General features: G+C 42.6%; 1 protein-coding gene across 1 annotated transcript in view; it reads left to right on the forward strand.

Annotated features, from left to right (window-relative positions):
- Positions 1 to 2,059, forward strand: part of NEK11 (NIMA related kinase 11) — a 78,238-nt gene extending 76,179 nt beyond the window's left edge. Inside the window, exon 15 of the mRNA XM_041407842.1 lies at positions 1,855 to 2,059. Within this exon, the coding sequence (XP_041263776.1) occupies positions 1,855 to 2,059 (205 nt within the window). The remainder of the gene's footprint in view (positions 1 to 1,854) is intronic.
- The last annotated feature ends 17,212 nt before the right edge of the window (positions 2,060 to 19,271 follow it).

A 19,271-nucleotide genomic window follows, 5' to 3' on the forward strand; every position in this document is an offset into this window, starting at 1 on the left:
ACCTTGCCGCTTTTATCCTCGTCTCCTTCTTGCTTCCAGCATGATCTTTGTTAGCTAGCTAACTATCTACAAAATCCTCTACATTTCTCCTGTTTGTATCTCAGGCAGATTAATCTGGCCGTGGCCCTTATCCAGGAGCCAGCTTGTTACAAAGCTCTCAACACCAATCGAATCTCAGTGTCTGAGAATCACTTTTTTCCAACAGTTTTTATTTTCTCCTAAACAACATTCTTGGTAATTTCTAGTTATAGGAAAAGGTAATTTCTAGTTATAGGAAGCAGGGACTGAGTCAGGTCTAGACCTGTAGAGATTCCAGTTTGGCCCTGTGACTTCTGATCCTGGGTCTTGGCTTTCTCTGCCCCAGGCTCCTGATCTGCCTCTGTGTCTGGAGCCACCAGAGGAGTGAACTGAAGCTGAAGGGGGATCACAGCTGGGCATGATCGAGGTGCTAAAAAAGCAAAGAGCAAGTGAGATGGGAGAAGTTTGAGAAGCAACAAAGTAGAATTCTTTGCCATGTTTTCCTAAGAATTGAGGAATTCACATAATATGGAACTCTTACTGGCTGACATTTTACTATGATGATGTTTTTCCTCAGCAATAACAGGATGACCACTGATAAAAAGCAACTACACCGTTAGGTTGATTATGCTATTGTGTGAGAAGAGTTGACCTTGCCCTGGTGTTAGACATGTAACAAAAGAATCAGTACAAAACCATTAAAAACTACAGCTGCACTTTCTGAAGTTGTTGTTGAGAGGTAGGTTTAACTATTTAAACTGCTATGGGAAGTGTGCCTGCTCCCTCTGAACCTACGTGCACATTTACTGGAGTTCTAAGCCCTTAATGCTGGCACCAGGAGATGTCTGTGATCCCCTTCTCTGCCCCTGTATAGATCATCCTTGGCACAGCCACAAGCTGAGTGTGTCCCAGCTCCTGCTGCTTCAGGCACTGGCTGGGGAGCCTACTGCAGGCACCATGGGACATGGCTGCTTTACGAGTACCTCCTTTTTATCTAAAAGACAACCAGCTCTCAACTGCTCTTGCATGTAAAGGTTTAGTGCAAAAAATCAAATCCTGTGTCAGAAGCATGAAGAGCAGGCAGATAGTCTTGAAACGCTGAAGGAAAACTACCCTTGTATTTTCTTCAAAATATGAATCTATCACTAGTGAAAAATTTTATGTTACCTGTGATACATGAACTTAAAGATGTTTTTTCCTTTGGGAGGAAGAAATGCTGTTCATTGTCTTGTAGTTTTCAAATGGTTCTTTTTTATAAATCAATATTAAGATGCTGTGAGTCTGTGTTTTGTCACTGAGTTACAGATTTGTGTTCTGATAAAAGGAGAGCGCTGTAGAAAAGAAAAAAGTGTCAAGTTAGCTCATACTGAGCTTGTACAATGGTTTTCTTGTATTTGATACAAGCTAAAATAAAGCAATAAATAACAAAGTGCGCTCACATAAAATGCCACTAGTGTTCAGCTGACTGGGTTGCTTCTTTGAGTTTTGATGAAATCCAGAGCAGTAATACATGTGCATTTACCAGACTTATTGTAGATAAAAGATTCTGTCAGACTCAGCAGGAAGAGGATTTCTGGGATTGTAACAATGAAGATGCCCATGCTTCCCATTACTTTGCTATGGCCAGATTTTTATTCTTGGGCTCTGTATAGCAACTAACCATAGAGAAATTCACCAGGAAACTTTAGTTCCTTTTCCTGTCAGGCAAACAAGATGCATCATGATATTTTCATCAAACCTACAACATTTAAAAAGAATCTGCACTAGTTAATATTTGTGTTACTATATAACATTAATTACTTTTTACTTGACCTTTTCTATAATATTTATCCCCAGATCTGCCATTGGGAAGCTGGGAGTGGAGGCATTTGAGGCAGTGTACAGCTGCCTCAAGCAAGCAAGACAGCAGAATGCCAGTGAGGAGGAGATCAGGAGCTCTTTGGAGAAACTGGTTTCTAGAGCAAGTGATTGCTTTGAAGTGGATCAGCTGCTGTACTTCGAGGAACAGCTGCAGGCTTCAGAGCCACATCTCCAGCTGTGACAGTGTGTCTGCAGCAGCTGGGAATGGCACCGAGGGGGAAAGGAACTCCTTCAGACCAGCAGGCAAGTGCAGGAGTATCGCCGGCTGGGGGCTATGTACAAATCACGAACAGGACAGGACTGTGAAGGAATGCATCTCAAGCTGTTTTATTTTCCAGCATCAGTCTCATTATGTGGTTATGTCAAAGGGAAGATGCTAGCAGCTCACATCTCAGGCAGTAGATAAAGAACTTAATGTTACAACTTACTTTAAAAGTTTTCTGACCAATCACACAAAAGTATATTGACAGTAGTTCCATCCAATCGCTATAAGCACACGTGCCTTTGGTTAAAACAATGCTTGCTTATTTTGAATACAATCCTTGCTTGTAAGCCTTAAAACACAATGCACAGAACTCTATTGTTAAGCTTAGGACTTTCTAATATCTTAGATATACTTTTCTGTAGCTTCGGGAGTTATTCTAGACAAGCATTAATACACAGACCATTGTTCTATTTGTCCTTACTTTTCTACTTCATATATAATTTTTCTGCTGACTTATCTTATGGCTACCTCTTCGCTCTAATTGCAGTTCTGCTGCCTTTGAGACCTGCCTTTTGCAGCTTTCCCAAAACCCCTGATTTTAAAGATTCCTACACAGGAGGTATTTGGAGGACACTGCTGAGGGTAATGTAGTACATAAGCAATGTGAGTAAGCTCCATTTAAGAGTGCAGACTGCAGTGAGAAGTGGGTAACTATGGCACAAATGTCAGGAGCAGGAAGAAGAACAAATGTTTGTGACACTGGAGGGAGGATTCACAGTTACATGTGTCCCCTTCTTCTGCCACTTAAAGCAAAGGAAGGGTGTTCTGGGCCGTGGCTGGATGCCAGTCCTGCACTGAGAGCATCGCTGGCAAGGCTGCCTTTGATGGAATGATGCAGGATTAGACTCCAGCTGCTGTTGATTCTGTGCTAACTTGTCCTTGTGATACTTAACCCCAAAATTTTTGTAATTTGGCTGATTTACTCTTAAACATATATGTATATGTATGGCCACTCAGCCCCTAATTGTCTTGTTATTATTGATTGTTTCAAAAGGTCTGCATTTAATCTGAGCTTTAAAGGAACTGTGGACATACATACATATGTGCATATTTGTATACATATATGCATGCTCACATACACAGAGATAGGGGTGTGTATATTCATGATGGCAGAAATATGTCTTGTCTTAAGAGTTTTGGATTAAATTTATTCTTCAAAAATTGAACAATAAACTGATTTTTTTTTCTGCCTTGCAGATTGTTTCTGTTAATGTTCTTTTTTAGTGTTTATGCTCCCTTCTTCATATGCATCCCACTCCTGCTGATTTCAACTGTCTATCAGGCTCTGATTATGTACTTAATGTTTTCCTTCTACTTCTTCCTTCCTTATTCTGCATTCTGAGCTCCTTCCTCCATCTGTATAAAAGACTAAAGGTTAACAAAGTTGTTATGAATACAAAGTTACCTATTTTTGTTTAAGGTTACAGAGCTAAAACCGTCTATTTATTTCAAAGTCATACAATTGGTAAAGGAATCTAAAAAGAATTGTAGACCAAATGAATTTTAGGTATTGAGCCATTATCCTTATGCTTCCTGCTTTTTCACCACAACTCTTAAAGGACTTTGGGACTGTACTAAATAAATTAGAAGAAATGCATAATAAGAATATTAAAAAACAATTTCTATTTGATCTGAGTTATTTACAGTGAAGTATACCAGTATTGATGGTCAATTAAGCAGTGCTACTGATCCATCTTTATGACATATGTTAAGAACAAAGCAAAAGGAAAGTAGAGTCATCTCAATCTATTTTAGCAGCAGCATAAGCTGAGGAAGCAAAAGGCACATCCAGCTACAGATTATATGGCACTGTACTTCCAGCTTGAAGTAATAAGACATTCTGGTATGTTTCAGCTTTTTCTAGCTTCAGTTTTTATTTAGAATACAGGGCGTTACAAGCCAGAGACTAAAGTCCACTATGATGTTCACTGAGGTGAACATATTTGTTTGTCAGGTCTCAGTCTCTTTCCTCTAACTTCTTCTTGACTCACACTCCCCATCCTTCTCAATGTTGTGTAGCTGTGCCTGATTCCATATTTTCTGCTCATAACTTAAGACCATTTTAAAACAGAAGTGCTGAAGTCCGAGGTACAGGAGGAGAGTTGGATGTTGCAGGGACTTTTAAGTCCAAAAGCAAACAATGAGTAACTGACACGGTGAGAATAATGTCAGAGGAAGATAATCTTCACTCCTTCTTTTACCACTGCTGCAATTCAAGGTGATTTATCACAAGAACTTCAAAAACAGCCTCTGTAAGCAGTCAATGCCCTTTTTATTAGGGACAAAACTTCTTCAAGCTTTTTTCTATGCAGCTTACAAGAAAAAGTACCTGGGTAAGAATGGGTCAGGCTCCTTAAGGCAGTCAAGGACTCAGATGATCATTAAAGGGAAACCTTTAAAACCTGAAAAACATGGTTCAGTCACTCAGATTGACTTCAGGGAAATGGTTGCTCTCTGATGAGCAGTATTTTCTTTCATTTGTTGCACAGGAAAAAGAACTCACAGTGCTTTTTACGCTCACTTAGTTGCTTTCTGCTCTCTGCAGGGAATGGCCTTCAAGGCACGTGAGGATCTGGAGGTTACTGGTTTACTGCTTGTATGCTTTAAACCATACTTTGTTTCATTTTGTGGGTTTTTTACATGAATCATACCACAATTAGCCAATGTAGTACACACATTAAACACAGCAGGAAGTTTTTGCCTTTGAGCTGTAGTAAAAGCACAGAAGTACATCCCATGGATTTGACAGAAATTTTTTACATTACTGTTTGACTTGCAAAATCCCACTGCTGGTGGTCATTAGTAGAAATCTAAAAGGAAGGAGGAGGATTGTTGATATCATAGATCTTCAGTAATAAAAAAGCAACAGAATTGCTGGAAGTAAATGTGAGGAAATAAATGTAAAGGCATTAAGTTGCTGGGCATAAATCTTCATAAAAAAGACCCATTTAACCTACATATTTGTACCAAAAGCTTTGCAAGCATGAGGCAACCTTACTGCCTTTTTTATTGATTCCCTTAAAAATGCTACAAGATTAATTGCTTGATGAAGAGGTATTGAAAACAAAGGAAATGGGGTGAGTATTTTTGAAATGTTTTGAGGTCTTAAACCTGGTATAAAGGTGCTTGAACTATAAAGGGAAAAACAACACCTGAGTTTTCTGATAAGAAAATATAACTGTCAGTTTCCTATTGACAGCTGGATTAGGAGGCACACCAATTCTATTTTTCACAGCAAAGAAAAAGGAAATCCTTTCTTAGAAGTGATTGTTCTGCTGGATAATTTCTAGAAGGCATCAGAATTCCTCTCTGCAAGATGAAATAGAGATTCCCAGTGCCTGAAAATCCTGCCTGCAGGAAAGGACCTTCCTCTCTCGTGGACCTGGCTTTGTGACTGTTGCCCTGTAATGACCAGGCTCTCCCAGCAAAACCACAAACCTGCACCTGGTACAGCAGGAGCTCAGCCCTGGCCACTGCTGGATCTCCAGCTCCACACATAACTGGGGCAATGGAGCATCAGGAGACACACAGGTGAGAAAAGGGTAGGAGGCAGCAAAATGGCCATATGGATAATGCAAAGGCTGCCCTTTCGTCTTTGTTATAAGTCAGCTCAGACTGATCTGTAGGTGCAACCACTCTTATCTGAGGGGATTTAGTGGACAAGAGAATAAAAGCTCAAACAGGAGATTTGTTTGGAAACAGGATCAATATGAACAGAGGCACATTTATCCTTGATATTTTGAATGTAATATGGGTGCACAACACAGCCTAACCTGAAAACTCCTTAATCTGTCTCCACTGAAGAATCTTGTTTTTCAGGAGGGAGAAGTCCAGCAGAAAGTTTCTGCATGTGATTATTGGTACTAAGTAGAAGTTTAATGAAAATGCACTCTCCAGATGCTGATTTGGCTGATGGTTATTCCTGTTCAGGAATATGGCTGCCTTGGTAATAACTATCCAGATGTGCTGGATATAAGCACATAAGAAGAGCTGGCTAACAGCAAAGGCAGATTTATCTGTATTTATGTACAGACTGGTCGGCACAGAGGGTGGGCGAGGGATGGAATAGGATAAGAGGGTTGTAGGTTCCTTCCTCTTACTCCTTCTCCTCATATACTTAGTTACCACACCCAGTCCTACTTATTTTTGTCACTTTCTTATGGCTGGGGGAATAAAGGGAGAGTGAATGGTCTTTTCTGAAGGCCACTGAATTATCTAAATTGAGACTAAGAATGAAAACCTAACAGGAAACCTTGATGTCAGTGGTCACAGCAAGAGATGACCATGCAAATGCTTCTGGTTCCATAGAACTATGGGTCCAGTTTTCTTTTATCTGGGTTGGAGTATGGCCATCATGGCTGGGAAGTTAGTTATTTAGTATTTACAGATAATTTTTCCTGTTAACTCTGCAGACAGGTTTCGGTCCTCAGTTGATCATGAATGGTTAACTACAGCCTCCTGACTTCCAGTGCTCTCACACTGTGCAGTTGGTCACTTCCCCATCAGGTCAGAAAGCAGAAAACAGGTCCTGGGAAAACTTCCAGCAGGAAGGGCAGTTGAGGAAAACAGACATTTAGTCAGCTGGTTTAAAAGTACACCTCTTGGGTAAATATTTTCCATTCCACTTGATGACACCTGGCCAGGGATTTCCAATGTTTTGCAATATGCCAGAAACACATACTGTGATTATCATCCTGTAGATGAAATGGGCTCGACTTTGTTGGAATTTTTATTATTACATGTGTAGCTGTAATCAAAGTACAAAGGCAGTGGTGTGCAAACAGTAAGAAAAAATACCTCTGAAGAAAAATGGCAAATGAAAAAGATTATTGCTTTGTACTAGTTAACTGTCCTACGTATTGATATATTTTAACATTCAGCAGCTGCAGTCTGTCTCAGGGAGCCTGAGAATGTTGTATCTATGTACATGTATCTGCACAGAGAAATGAATTGTGACTCTCTCATGAACTGTCTATCCATTGGTCATCTCCCTTCACATCTAGGCATGCACACACAAACATATTTATATACATATGGGTCTGTATAGATCCTGACGCACAGTATGCCACCAAACCTTCAAGAATATATTTTCTCTCTTGATAAACGAAATAGCTGCCAGCTGCTCCAAAAAGTTCTTCTGAGCAGGTAAATACACAGCTGAATGCACCTTGAGCAGAAAAAACCTGAATGTTTTGATCAGGTACTGCACCAGACACGGTACAAAAGGGCTCCTAGGCAATCCCAACCTCCCAGGCCTCCCAGCTGAATTTTCCAGCAGGAATATGAGGGGAAGATGGTTCAGAGAAGTTACCTGAACTTGTGTAGCAAAATGCAACAGGAAGCCAGCCAAGGTGAGCACTCCTCCTGATCCTTACTGACGCTGGGCCAGGCAGTGAGCGGTGGCTTCTGGGTAGCAGGGTAAGGCAAGGCATAAAGGAGGATGCAGTGTTGTGAGATGGATTTTAATACAGAAAACCAGTATTTCATGAAAGATGACTCTGTGACTGTGCATGGAAGTGTGTGCGCGATGGACTGTCAGTGAGGTGATTCTGTGCCAGAGCTTTATGCCTTAGAGGTGACTGAGTGCTATGAAGAAGCTGGGAATCTGTGAATTGCTCTCCTCTCTCCATTGCCTTCTGCTGATCCCTCAAAAACTGTCTTATTGTACCATGGCATGCAGATATTCCCTTGGGCTGTGTTATTTCCCCTCAGCATCTCTAATATGAGTTCTATTTCAGTTTTTTTCATATGGAAGTCTCTTTCTGGCTGAGGCTGCTCTATTGATTTGCATCTATAAAGGGTCAGCAGTGTGAGAGTGGTCTTAAATAATGCATTGGAGTTTTCTCCCTCTGCTCCCAGTGAGTTCTGGGGAAATGCTCCATAGAACTGCCATGGAATCTTTCTAGCTTGAACTGTCTCAGTTGTCTTGTCTTGTCCTCTTTCCTCCCCAAATCCTCAAGGACAGAAAGCAAAGTGAACTCAAGGTGCTCAGAGTGTGTAGAATAGATGCTGTTATTTAATGTCCAGGGCCAATCTTTTAAATCAGAGAGGCTGCTTCTCTTGTTTTGCAAGACAGTTTTTGAGTGTGAGCATTATATTATTGATGCCTTTAGGCATCTGACAATCAGTGGCATAGTTTTGCCATCCTGTCTCTGCCAGTGGGTTGGTTTTTTTCCCCACCTCAAAACAAAGCCTGCTTGTTTTGAATGTTCTTTTGGCAGGAGCTTGGCTCCTGAGGCTGACAGTGAAAGCTCCTGACTCCCTAGAGGCCTAATTTTGCCAGTTACTCACGCATGTTCTTCTACAAACTGTCTTGGCAACTGGGGACTGTGTTTCTGGGTGGGGGTGGTAGTTCAACAAGTGTAAGGAAGGGTGTTGAAATGATCCTTCTATTGCCTGAGGACAACACGAATCACTTCCAGGTAGCACAGTGGGAGTGGAGGCAGCCAGAGCAGCACCAGTCCTGAGCATCTCCCTGGTGCTGCTGGAGGATCTCCCAGGGTTTGCTGCATCCCAGGTGGGCCAGGAGAGTCAGGGACCCTCTGGATTCACGTTCAGTGCTTGCTGTTTTGAACTACTACTGCAGAGAGGAGATTCATGGAGAGCAAACCCTTGTAAAGACAATGAGTCTCCAGACTACCTAATGACTACTTAATGAGTGTCTAAGCACTGCACCATTATTGATTTTTAATTGCCTTCTTTCTGGCTTTGAGCTAGAAAATGAAAAAGGAGCAAATACTACATGTAATGAGGGTAGATGATTAAAAAGTAATACCTAAGAGACACCCAGTCATTTGTGGAAAAGACCACAAGAATAATGTGATGTGAGAAACCAGCACTGCTGTGTGCCTGCCACCTCTTTGGATTTTTACAGCTGTTAAAAATTGAAGTTGTTTTCAGTGAGATCTAGCAGAAAAACAGATTATTTGGTATCAGCAATGTAATTAAACTTATGGATTTTATTAAATCAATAAATATTAGTTAATTTCCACTGCATGGAAAATCCAGCCCACATCACCAGGTCAGTGCAGATGGACTTTTCAGAGGTTGCTCTTTAGCACTGTGCTCTTTCTGATGTCTGCTCAGATTATTTTCGACTGCATTGGGTGGCTGTGCATTACTTTGAGCAGTAGACAGCAGAATGCAATTGAGAGCAGACCAAATGAGCCCTAAATCCATCAAGCATTTAAGCATGTTCTTAGCTGTGAATGCCAGTCTCACTGCTGCACAATTGCCAGGGAAACAGGGAGCACTGGGTTGCTGTACAGAGGGAAACACAGCACAGGGACTCCGCTCATAAAAGAGGCAGCTCTTCAGAGCTGGAAGCCCACCTTTAAAGCTACACACATTCAGAAGTCTGAGAAGACCTCCAACCACTGAGACAGTGCCTCAGCCTGGTGGTCCAATCAGCTGAAATAAATTCATATAGATTTATATAATCAACAGATAAATTTAATTAAACTGTACCTAGATTAAATAGATTCCTATAACAAGTGCTAAATGGCAGAAAATGTGGTTTTGAGGAGAAACCTGCATAATATCACTTCTCAGCTCTGAAGGGGTATTTGTGGGGTATTTTAACCTGAACCAACAGAAAACTCTGACAAGATGTTAATGTCTCTAATTCTACCCTTTTATTTCTCTCTTTCTCTTTCCATGCCACACCTTTTGTCACCAGGCACTAATCTCTCAGGTCCTTCTTGTGTGGACTCTGCTCTGCTGGAGTTTATGGTAACACTTAGTGAAACATTTTGTACTCCAATGTTTTCATAATGAAAACTCCCTTCCTTCCTTCCTTCCTTCCTTCACTCTAAGAATCTTTCTTCTAAGTGCATACTGCACGTCTAAATCCCTGTAACATCTTAGAAAATTATCCCTTGAAATTCCTGACAGGCATAAAGCCTATAGGTAAAATTGTTCTGATGCTTTGGATTCAATTGTTACACTTTCTGCATATTTAGTAGCAGCCTCCTCTTAATAGGCACCAGAACTATATTTCTGTCACATCCCTTCTTTTTGCTTTCCTTCCCTTTTCTAAGGACTGAAATTCTCCCTTATGCTTTCCAGTGCTCTCTCCATTTTAAATTAGTTTTGAGCTTTCAAAAATAATTAAAACCAAGATTCTACCTAGGAAAGATAGGTGAGCATTAAGCAATACTTCATGGCAAGACAAAAGCACCCTTCTGGCTAAAGAGACTCTGCAAAGCCAAACATAAGAGAGACAAGTCATAAAAAACCAAGTTTTTTCAGCTGCCAAAAGAAAGGACAGGTTTTCAGAATGCTTGCTAGGAATGAAATATCTGGAAAGCAATAAGAAAAATGAGAAGCATCATTTGGGCATTATTCTTACCAAAAAAAATCGACAATATTTTAGTATTATCAGGACATGAATCTAATTCTTTGACATCAAGCCACTTTTTTATTATTGCATTTATATTCAAAAGAAACAGGAGAAAGGTCATTCCGTTATTGTCATCTGAGAAAATACACATTTTTTTCGTCTTATTAATCTAAATTTGGCAGCAAAAAATGTAAGAGATTAAAAGCCTGGACAGATGACTTTGAAGAAAAACACTTTTCTTCGAGATTTATGTATTTTTCTAGGAAAGTAAAAAGAATTTGAAAATGTCTGAAGTGTGAGCTGCATCAGCTGATCGTGTGAAAATGAGCTTCAATCAAACAGGCTTTGATTTCTCAGAGAAGGAAGCACGCTTTCAATGTACTCATTTGCAATCAAAAAGCCTAGACAGATTTGACTTTTTCTTTTGCAGCAACAGATTCAGGGAATTGCAGAACCTGAGGATGTGTTGATTTAATGACAATTCCCATGAATTATAATGAGTGGTTCTCACACCTGTGAACATTTCCATTTCCCCACAGTACAGCATCAACTCATTTAAAATTGCCCAAGAGCAGGAAGATGTTATTCCTTGGGCAGTCACTAACTAGAAAAGTCACACAGCTCCTTGTGTGAACCACATCTTAGGTTCAAGATGATGGAACCTGGTCAGGATGTGTAACAAGAGGATCTTAGGCCACAAGCAGAGTCTCGGTCCCACCTCCATCTGTAAGAACTGCAGGTGCTGTGGTTGGACCTCACATGGGCAATGCTACGCTGGCAGTGCCCCTAAGGCAGGACATGATCCTGTTTCTGCCAGAATGTCTCATTTTAGAGTCAGTGAAAGGAGGTGATCAAGAGAAATACATCCTCAGGGGTGCAGGTGGTGTGGTTTTGTTGGATCACACAACAAGGACAGTTAAGCATACAGTTTTAGATGGTGAGGATTGGGTGGACTGCTGCCTGACAGCCCTGATCTGGTCTGTGCAGCCCAGCACCCTGGTCCAGGGCTATCCCAGTAGTTTTCAGGCTTTTTCCAAAAGATAATACCTCAAAGTTGGTGCTATGATGTAAAAGGAGTCTGCATTCCTGCTGCTAACATCTGTCCATAATTCCAACAAGGCACCAGAGACTCATACAAAGGAAGACAGAGCTAGCACTAAGATGTGAAGTGTTATTGTTGCTTAGTGCTCATGGTTTCTGCCTTATTGTGGCCATTTCTCCCTTTTCCTTCTCCCTTTGTCATATCCTTCTCTCAGATACGAGTTACTGTCACCAAAGAGGGGAAGCAATTTGCTGGGGCTGCTGCCTAGGCACGAGCTGCTAATTATAGACCAGGAGCAGGCAGAAGGAGCCGGGTAAGTTGTGAATCTGTCTTGATTAACTAGCGAGCAGCTACTGCGAGGGTCTCCAGTTTTGTTCTGTGTGTCAGCAGACTGGCTTCTCTCCTGGCTCCTTGTTCAGGAACCAGAACAGCACTCCTGCTGGGTAGACGTGTGCTCCTAGTGGGAACTGGCCTTGGACTGATTAGCCTGCAGGTACAGAGGCCTGAAAGCAGCATGCCATGTGCCATTGTTCACCCAGTGTGGCCTTTAAACACCACTTAAACCCGCTGTCCTCAACATTCATTGTGAAAACAAGACAAAAACTCATTTGGTGGTGAGGTGAGTTGTATTCTCAGAAAGAGCTTTCTCTCTTGGATTTGTGACTTTGTTCTGGCTGTCCAGATAAAGCAGTCACTGCTGCTGGCCATGCCACAGCTCTGTCTGTGGTGGCTTGCATGGGAATGAATGCTTCATTCCACTTGGACCACACAGCCCCGCCATGGCTCAGTAGATGGTTGTATTTCTAAGGACATTGTGGGTGAAGATGTATTAGAAAACTGTTTCTTGGAATGGAATGCATGAAGACAGAAGCAGAAACTCCAGATGTGCGGAGGATAAAGAGGGGACAAGGTAAAATGCCTTGAAGAGAATTATAGACCTCAAAGCCAGCCTGGTAAATTAGGATACCTCCCTTGAGCAGGTAGGGACTCCTGAAAGAGACACATTTCAGAGAAGAGAAGAGAAGAGAGAAGAGAAGAGAAGAGAAGAGAAGAGAAGAGAAGAGAAGAGAAGAGAAGAGGAGAAGAGGAGTGCTGCTATCCCTGTGGGTGTATTGTGTCAGTGTTTTAAGTTCTCTTTCAAATAAACAGCAATCAAGTCTTTTGAGTATCAATAATACCATAAACCTGCCAGCCTCTCTAAATTCAGAGAGGGCTGATGTGACTGACCTCATGTTTTGATAGCTGTTGGCACTTGGGCCATACCTTAAGTCATCTAATTTCAGCCATAACAAGGCCCAGGAAAACACTGGAGAGAAAGTGATTTTCCTAATCTTACTCAGCAAATCAAATGTGAATAAGAGATCTCACAGAGTCAGCCCTTCTTTAATATCTGAGTATTGCTAAATGTGTCTGAGTTTATGCTGGGTCTGATGAGTGCAATATCAGCCATCAAGCATAATGGAGCAGACTGCCTGAATTCCCTTCCCAGGATAATAAGATACACTGAAGTAGGGACGACTCTTTTCATTTTAATAAGCCAAGTGCCTTCCATTATATTAACACCATGAAGAATTTCAACTGAATTCAGAATAAAGCTCCTGGTCTGGCAGCAGGCTGACTGTAAGGCTGTTTGAATCACTCTTTTGTTTTTGGGTTTGCCAATGTGAGGGTGAAGTTTCAGTGTGAGCTCTTCAGCAAATGGTTGTCAATGAAATATCAGCTCCTTCATTAATGGAAATTAGGAAAAAGGCTTCATGGATAAACAGTGTGCTCTGAGATATTATTCTCATTAATTAAGCGTTGCTTTACCCAGAGGCTGTATTACCAACAGTGTACCTGTTTGGCAGCAGAGCTACCTCCAAAGGGTGTGGAGTTGAAAAAACATTTTATGACAGGTGGTAAAATGTCCACAATGAACAAGAAGTGATGTGGCAAGAAGGCAAACCAGCAGGATAATCAGCACAGGTAAGCCCACGAGCATCACTCACCTCCCAGAGAAGCACTGAACTGCATAACAGCAATTAGCGCACAAGTTTGAAGAGGCTGGGGAGTCAGAAAAGGGGTGCTGGCAATTGAGAAATTTAAAGCTGCTGGCTGGACAATCAGACAAATGTGACTGCTCTCATCAGCAGGGAGAGAAGGCAAGAACATGAAGTGGTAATGAAGGAATTCAAAATAAAGTACGTAACAAAATCTACAGCTGACAATGTCTCCAGACACGTTCAGGTTGGTGTGTTTAACCACAGGGACCAGAGGAGACATTGATTCTAAGCCTCTGCTGCTCTGAACAGCAAAACTTGGCAAACAGGCTCTAGCCCTCCACTGGTATGAGTATGGATCGTGGCAGCTACAAAGTTCAGTCACTGGACTCAGTGCAGAGCTTGGTAGGTGAAATAAAAGGATCTGTACAGGGTAACCTGTATGTCACAGTAGCAGCCTGTAGTATTCCTTCTGGCTTCCCAGGCAGCTCTGCAGGTATATTCTTTATGCAGCAACAGAAGCAAGAAGCAATTATTTTCATCAGCAGGGTTTTTTTCTGTGTTTGAAAGTGCTTGGGTGAATGTTAGTTGATTGAAGAGGTGTACTCCTAAGGAATATCCTACTGACAGTGTCAACCAAGTGACTGCCCATCTTTTCCAAGCAAAAAAGATACACACTGACTATATTTCTGAATTCTGCTACAGTGTCCTTTAGATAATCAGGGAAAAATATGTTCAGAGTTGTTGCCAAATTTGATTGCAGAAGTAGAAATCAAAGTTTTCTCTGGTTTCAGTGTATTTGCTCCTGAAAAATCGATTGCATTTCAATGACAGTGCACCAAAATATGAAGCACTGAAGTTATTCAGTTAGAAACAACTTGCTGCTTCTCCTGTGTGTTTAGTCTTTCCTCACTCAGCTCATGTCACTCAGAGAAGGACTTCCATTGAAAGGAGATGCTTGCTAGGCTTTCCAGGTTGCTGTTTAATTGGCTCCATTCCCCAGAGACTAAGACTCAGAAGAAGTTTTCAAAGTTGAAATGACAGTGGTGCAAGGAAGTGTTTCCTCCTTCTCCTTTCCTTCAGCATCCCTGCATGCAGGTCCCCTCCCCTGAGAGGCCCACATGCCGAGGAGCATTCAAGCCTCAACTCATGTCAGGAAGGGAGGGCACGCCGAGGTGACAGCATGTGACAATGTGATTCCACAGAGATGCAGATACCCTGGAGAAGAGTGATTCCAGCAGGGGCAGGAAGATGTGTGTGAGCTTGAGAAGAACCGAGGAGAGAGGCAGGCGGGTCTCAGCTGGGTGAATGCAGAAAGGCTTCTCAGTAGCTGCCCCCTGACAAGCTGTCAGACAGGGTTCCCTTGCTAACTACAATATCTCTAGTATCTCCACAGTGGGCAGGACTCAGACTTTCAAAAGCATTTCAGAACCACAAACCTGATTCAGATTTACTGTTCCTATTACTTTCTTATTACTTCTTTTAATTATTTGCTTAAGTTGATTTATATTGACTGATTAGATTGAGCCTATTCAGAATAAGACAGTGTTTCTTCTGATGTCTTAGTTCCAGTAATTCAGACCAGAATCTGTAACTGTCCCTGGCTCCTTACAGAAGCAATGGATGACATCCACTGTGGAGAGCAGAATACTTGCAATAGCTTGCCAGAATACACCCACTGCTCACAGGCAAGCTGAAAACCTCTAATCCACATTTCATGGCTATTCCTTGAGACGAGGTCTTGACCAGGTTCTGGGAGCTGAAGTTGTTGCTAACTCCCAGCACAGGCTGAGCATCTCCTAAAGCCGGAGATAAAGACTACCAGATCAAAGAGGGATACGTGGGAAACGAACAGTGCCTGGAAATTATACCTTAAGCATTGCAAATGTTTGTTATCTGCACTCTATATGTACATCAGGCTACTGGAGGCAGCCCAGACCAGGCTCCTTGCCTGTTATCTGCCCTTTCTTGAGCCATGGGCATTTCAGCCCTTTCTCAGCTCCAGTGGTTCTTGTCCAGGGAAAGGCAACAGGCATTCTTTCCTGGCAGCTCAAGCAAAGAGGCTCTTTGTAAATACTACAAACATCCTCCCCACACTGATATCTGGATTGGAGGCAGCACATTTATAACTTCCTCTGAGAAAAGCAAAATGACTCAAGAAAGAAAGTGCATGGCCCACCAAGTTACCTACTATCCCCTCTTGTTTCAGACTGCAGAATTGGGAAGTGCTAATTCCTGCTGCTTGTTCTTTCGCTTCGTTTTCATGAGAAGTATAAGCCAAGGTTGGAAAAGAACATAGTTACAGCTTCATTAGGATAGGATAGGATAGGATAGGATATGCTAGGATAGGATAGGATAGGATAGGATAGGATAGGATAGGATAGGAAATCTGAGAGCACTGCAGCAGTGGCACTGCTTGACTGTCACATTGGTCACAGACCCTGGGAAAGATTTGATGATGTACTGACACAAATACACTGTAGATGCAGCACCTTTTTCTACAGGTATATTGGCGCGACTCTGCAAATTGCTACACTTCACTGCTGATACTTTCACTTGTCCATAGAGGTGTGGTACTCACACGTTGTCTAGATTACCCAGAATTAGCAAAACTGTATCTATCCTAGGACTCTTAGAGCTCTCTCAGCAGTCTTCCTTGGCACGGCAGTGCATGCTCTGGTTCTCATGTTCTTATTACCGTAGATCAGTGCATTGCTGAGCCCACCCAGCAAGCAGGTCTGCTTCCCATAGCTGTGCTGCTGGGCTCTCTTGTAGCTCAGTTACAGGCAACTGGAAAGGGCAGATGAACAAACAGCTCCATAAAGCCTGGTAGCTCATCCAACCAAGCTTTAACAAGCCTATAGCACCTTCTGCTTGGGTTTGGCCAGCTGGGCAGAGGACATGCTGTGTGTGTGGTCTCCAGGAATCAGCAGCACATTTGCAGTTTCTGGCACTGCTCCACAAAAAAAATATGCAATCTTTAAGGGTGACAGCTTACAAAAGATTTACTGCCTGATTCCCAGTCTTGGTATTCACACTCCTACTTCAGCTGCTGCTCAGTCCTGGAAGCCTCACTTTCCAAGTGTAACCCATCTGGCAGAATTCAACTGGCAACAGCAAGGGCTGCGCTCAATCTCAACGGAATGAGCCAGAAACAAGGAAAAGATTTACTACTTGGTGAGTTTATTTTCCACTTGCGAAGAAAAAACAGGTATCTTAGTTCACATTTTGTTAAAAGGGACAACAAATCTCTAGCAGGATAGGTAAGCAGCAACCATTGCAATTATTTTCTAAGGCAGAGCTGGAGTTTAAACAATTTTTACTGTATTTGCTTTTGGTGAAGCAGCTTCTAGGACAGAGGTTGGCTTCCCTCTGCTTTCTTGCACTAATCTAGATGAAGAAATTCAGATTCACTCTATTGAGTTACAAGACCTGTACTGACCTGTGCAACTTGGCTCTGTCAGCTGCTCCTTGCTTTGCCAGCACCCCTCTGTTTCAGCAGTCCACCTTGGGCAAAGTGTGTCCCAAGGCTGTTTGCTGGTCATTCTCAGGCATCCCTCTCTGCTTGAGCAGATGTCAACAGGCACTTTCTCAATCTTTTCTCCCCAGGGAGTTCTGGAGAAGGGAATCTTTGTAGGGAATGGTGATGCCAGACTGGAGCTGGCGTGGAAAGCTGAAGGGATCTCACCACACCATGCTGGTGTGAAGGGTCTGATCTGTGTGTGGCAGCCACGTGTGGCCAGCACAAACCTCCCTCACTAGTCCAGAGGGAGATTTGCATTCCCACTGAAGATAAAAGCAGTCACATAATTAAAGACAAAGTTCTTGGCCAGGGTGGCAACATACTCCTAAGTGGGTGAGAGGATCTTGTCTCTGTATCACTCTTATCTCTGTTGGATTTATTTGATCTGTTCGCCACATCTCTTTTCCAAGGAACTGTTTAGCAAATGCCCTGTGTCCTTCAACCCCTTTCCCTCCATAGCAGCAGATGTATGAACTGCTGCTAGCATTGTTCCACTCCATCTATTCCTGGAAACAGAATAAGTTGTGAGGCTACAAAAATCATCAGAAGCCAAAGGCAATTTGTTAGGTTTCAGGCTAGAACTGTCTTGTCTGTTTAGCTGTGTCACCATAATATCAGCTTTAGCAATGGAACAGCCTTTGTTGCTCGGCTTGCCTAGGTGAAATCATATTGTTCCTGCTCTCCTCACTCTTCCTCACTGTAACCCTTGTGCTGCTTTAGCCAAGGTGCTTAGCTGGGTCCCCCCTTGCTGTAGTGAGGCTGTTAACTGCATTGTTCTGCATCTGTCTTTCTTGGGCTGCTTCCCTAAGGTGCTCCCAGAGATTAAGGGTGTCTCTTTCGGGGATTTGGAGAAACCTTTGCAAGAGTAGCATTTGCTCTTTCTGAGCCATGATGAACTCACTTGCAAATCCAGAGTACCACTTTTCTCCAGCAGCACTACTTGTTAAACAATGGCTGTTAGGGAAAAAGAAAGGGGAACATAGATAATGAAAATAAAGAATAGGTGCTATCCTGAACCACATCAGTTCTGTTACACTGGTCAAGGAGGAGGGATGACTGAAAAACTGTGGTGACAGGGATATCCTCCCTAGTAACTGGTAGGTTTTCTATCTGCTTTCCAGAGAATGTATCTTTCATTCTCAGGAATACAATAAACTTTCTTCTTGTGCTGTCACCTATGCCAATGTCAATCACTGCAGATCCACTGACCTCATTGAAACTTTACTTCTGTATGGCAGCTGAAGGTCTGACCCCACCACATACTGACTCAACAGACAAATCCATACAAGGACCTGACAAGGTTTGAGAGTTTGAACCTCAAAACAAAACCAGAGGTTCACAATCAGTGCAAATAATTTTTCCCAAATATCCTAAAGGAGACTGTATTCCTGCATCTCATAGGCTCCCTGGGGGTCTGAAGTGTGTGCAGCACTGGGGGCCCTGGGACACAGAAGCACAGAGGTGTGACAAGCTGAGGGGACACAGGTGCACACAGCTTTAGATATGACAGCTGGGTTCAGCCTGAGGCCAAAGCAACAGCATTAGTGATGCCAGCAGTTGAAAGCTTGGTCTTTCTCTTGACATCCCATCCCTGCATGAGGCCAGTGGCACATACATCCCAGCAGTGGAATAGCTGGGCTCTCCCAGGTTACACAAATCAGACTTCCTTCCATGTGCTGAGCCTCACTCATAGCAGACCCTAATTTGGCTGTACCCAGTAGCCAGCAGCATTACAGACCACTGTGAGGCTTGTGGCAGGGAGCAAGCCATGTCTGGAAGGGCCACCAGGCCATCACTGTGGCCAGGGATATACAGGACAGCATAAAGGAACAAAGAATGAAATAATAACAAAAATAGAGCAGGAAAAATGAAGCCAAAATTGCACAGGAAATAGCAGCAAAGAAAAAGCGTTAGGAATAGAGTTGTTGAAAATGTCATTGCAAAGGTCAGGGCAGGCTCAGGGAGACGGCGATGACAGGAATACTAAGCACGTCAGGAAATGTAAATACGTTCTTTCTCCAGTGTTCACAGAGGGATAATGAGAGCGATGCTGGGGACAGCCTTACACTTTCAGGGGGAATAAAAGAAATAATGAAGGGACTCTGGGTAAAACCAGAGTGAGTGATGAAGGATTTGCTCTTGTTGCAAATCATTAAAGTTTCAGGGCAAGGATCCAGCTCCCGGGGATCTCAGCAATGAGCTGTGAGGAGCGGGGGCTGCGCTGGATGGACACGCCTTGTTAT

The sequence above is a fragment of the Onychostruthus taczanowskii genome, unplaced genomic scaffold (assembly GCF_017590055.1).
Source record: "Onychostruthus taczanowskii isolate IOZ18803 unplaced genomic scaffold, ASM1759005v1 scaffold28, whole genome shotgun sequence".
Taxonomy (NCBI): domain Eukaryota; kingdom Metazoa; phylum Chordata; class Aves; order Passeriformes; family Passeridae; genus Onychostruthus; species Onychostruthus taczanowskii.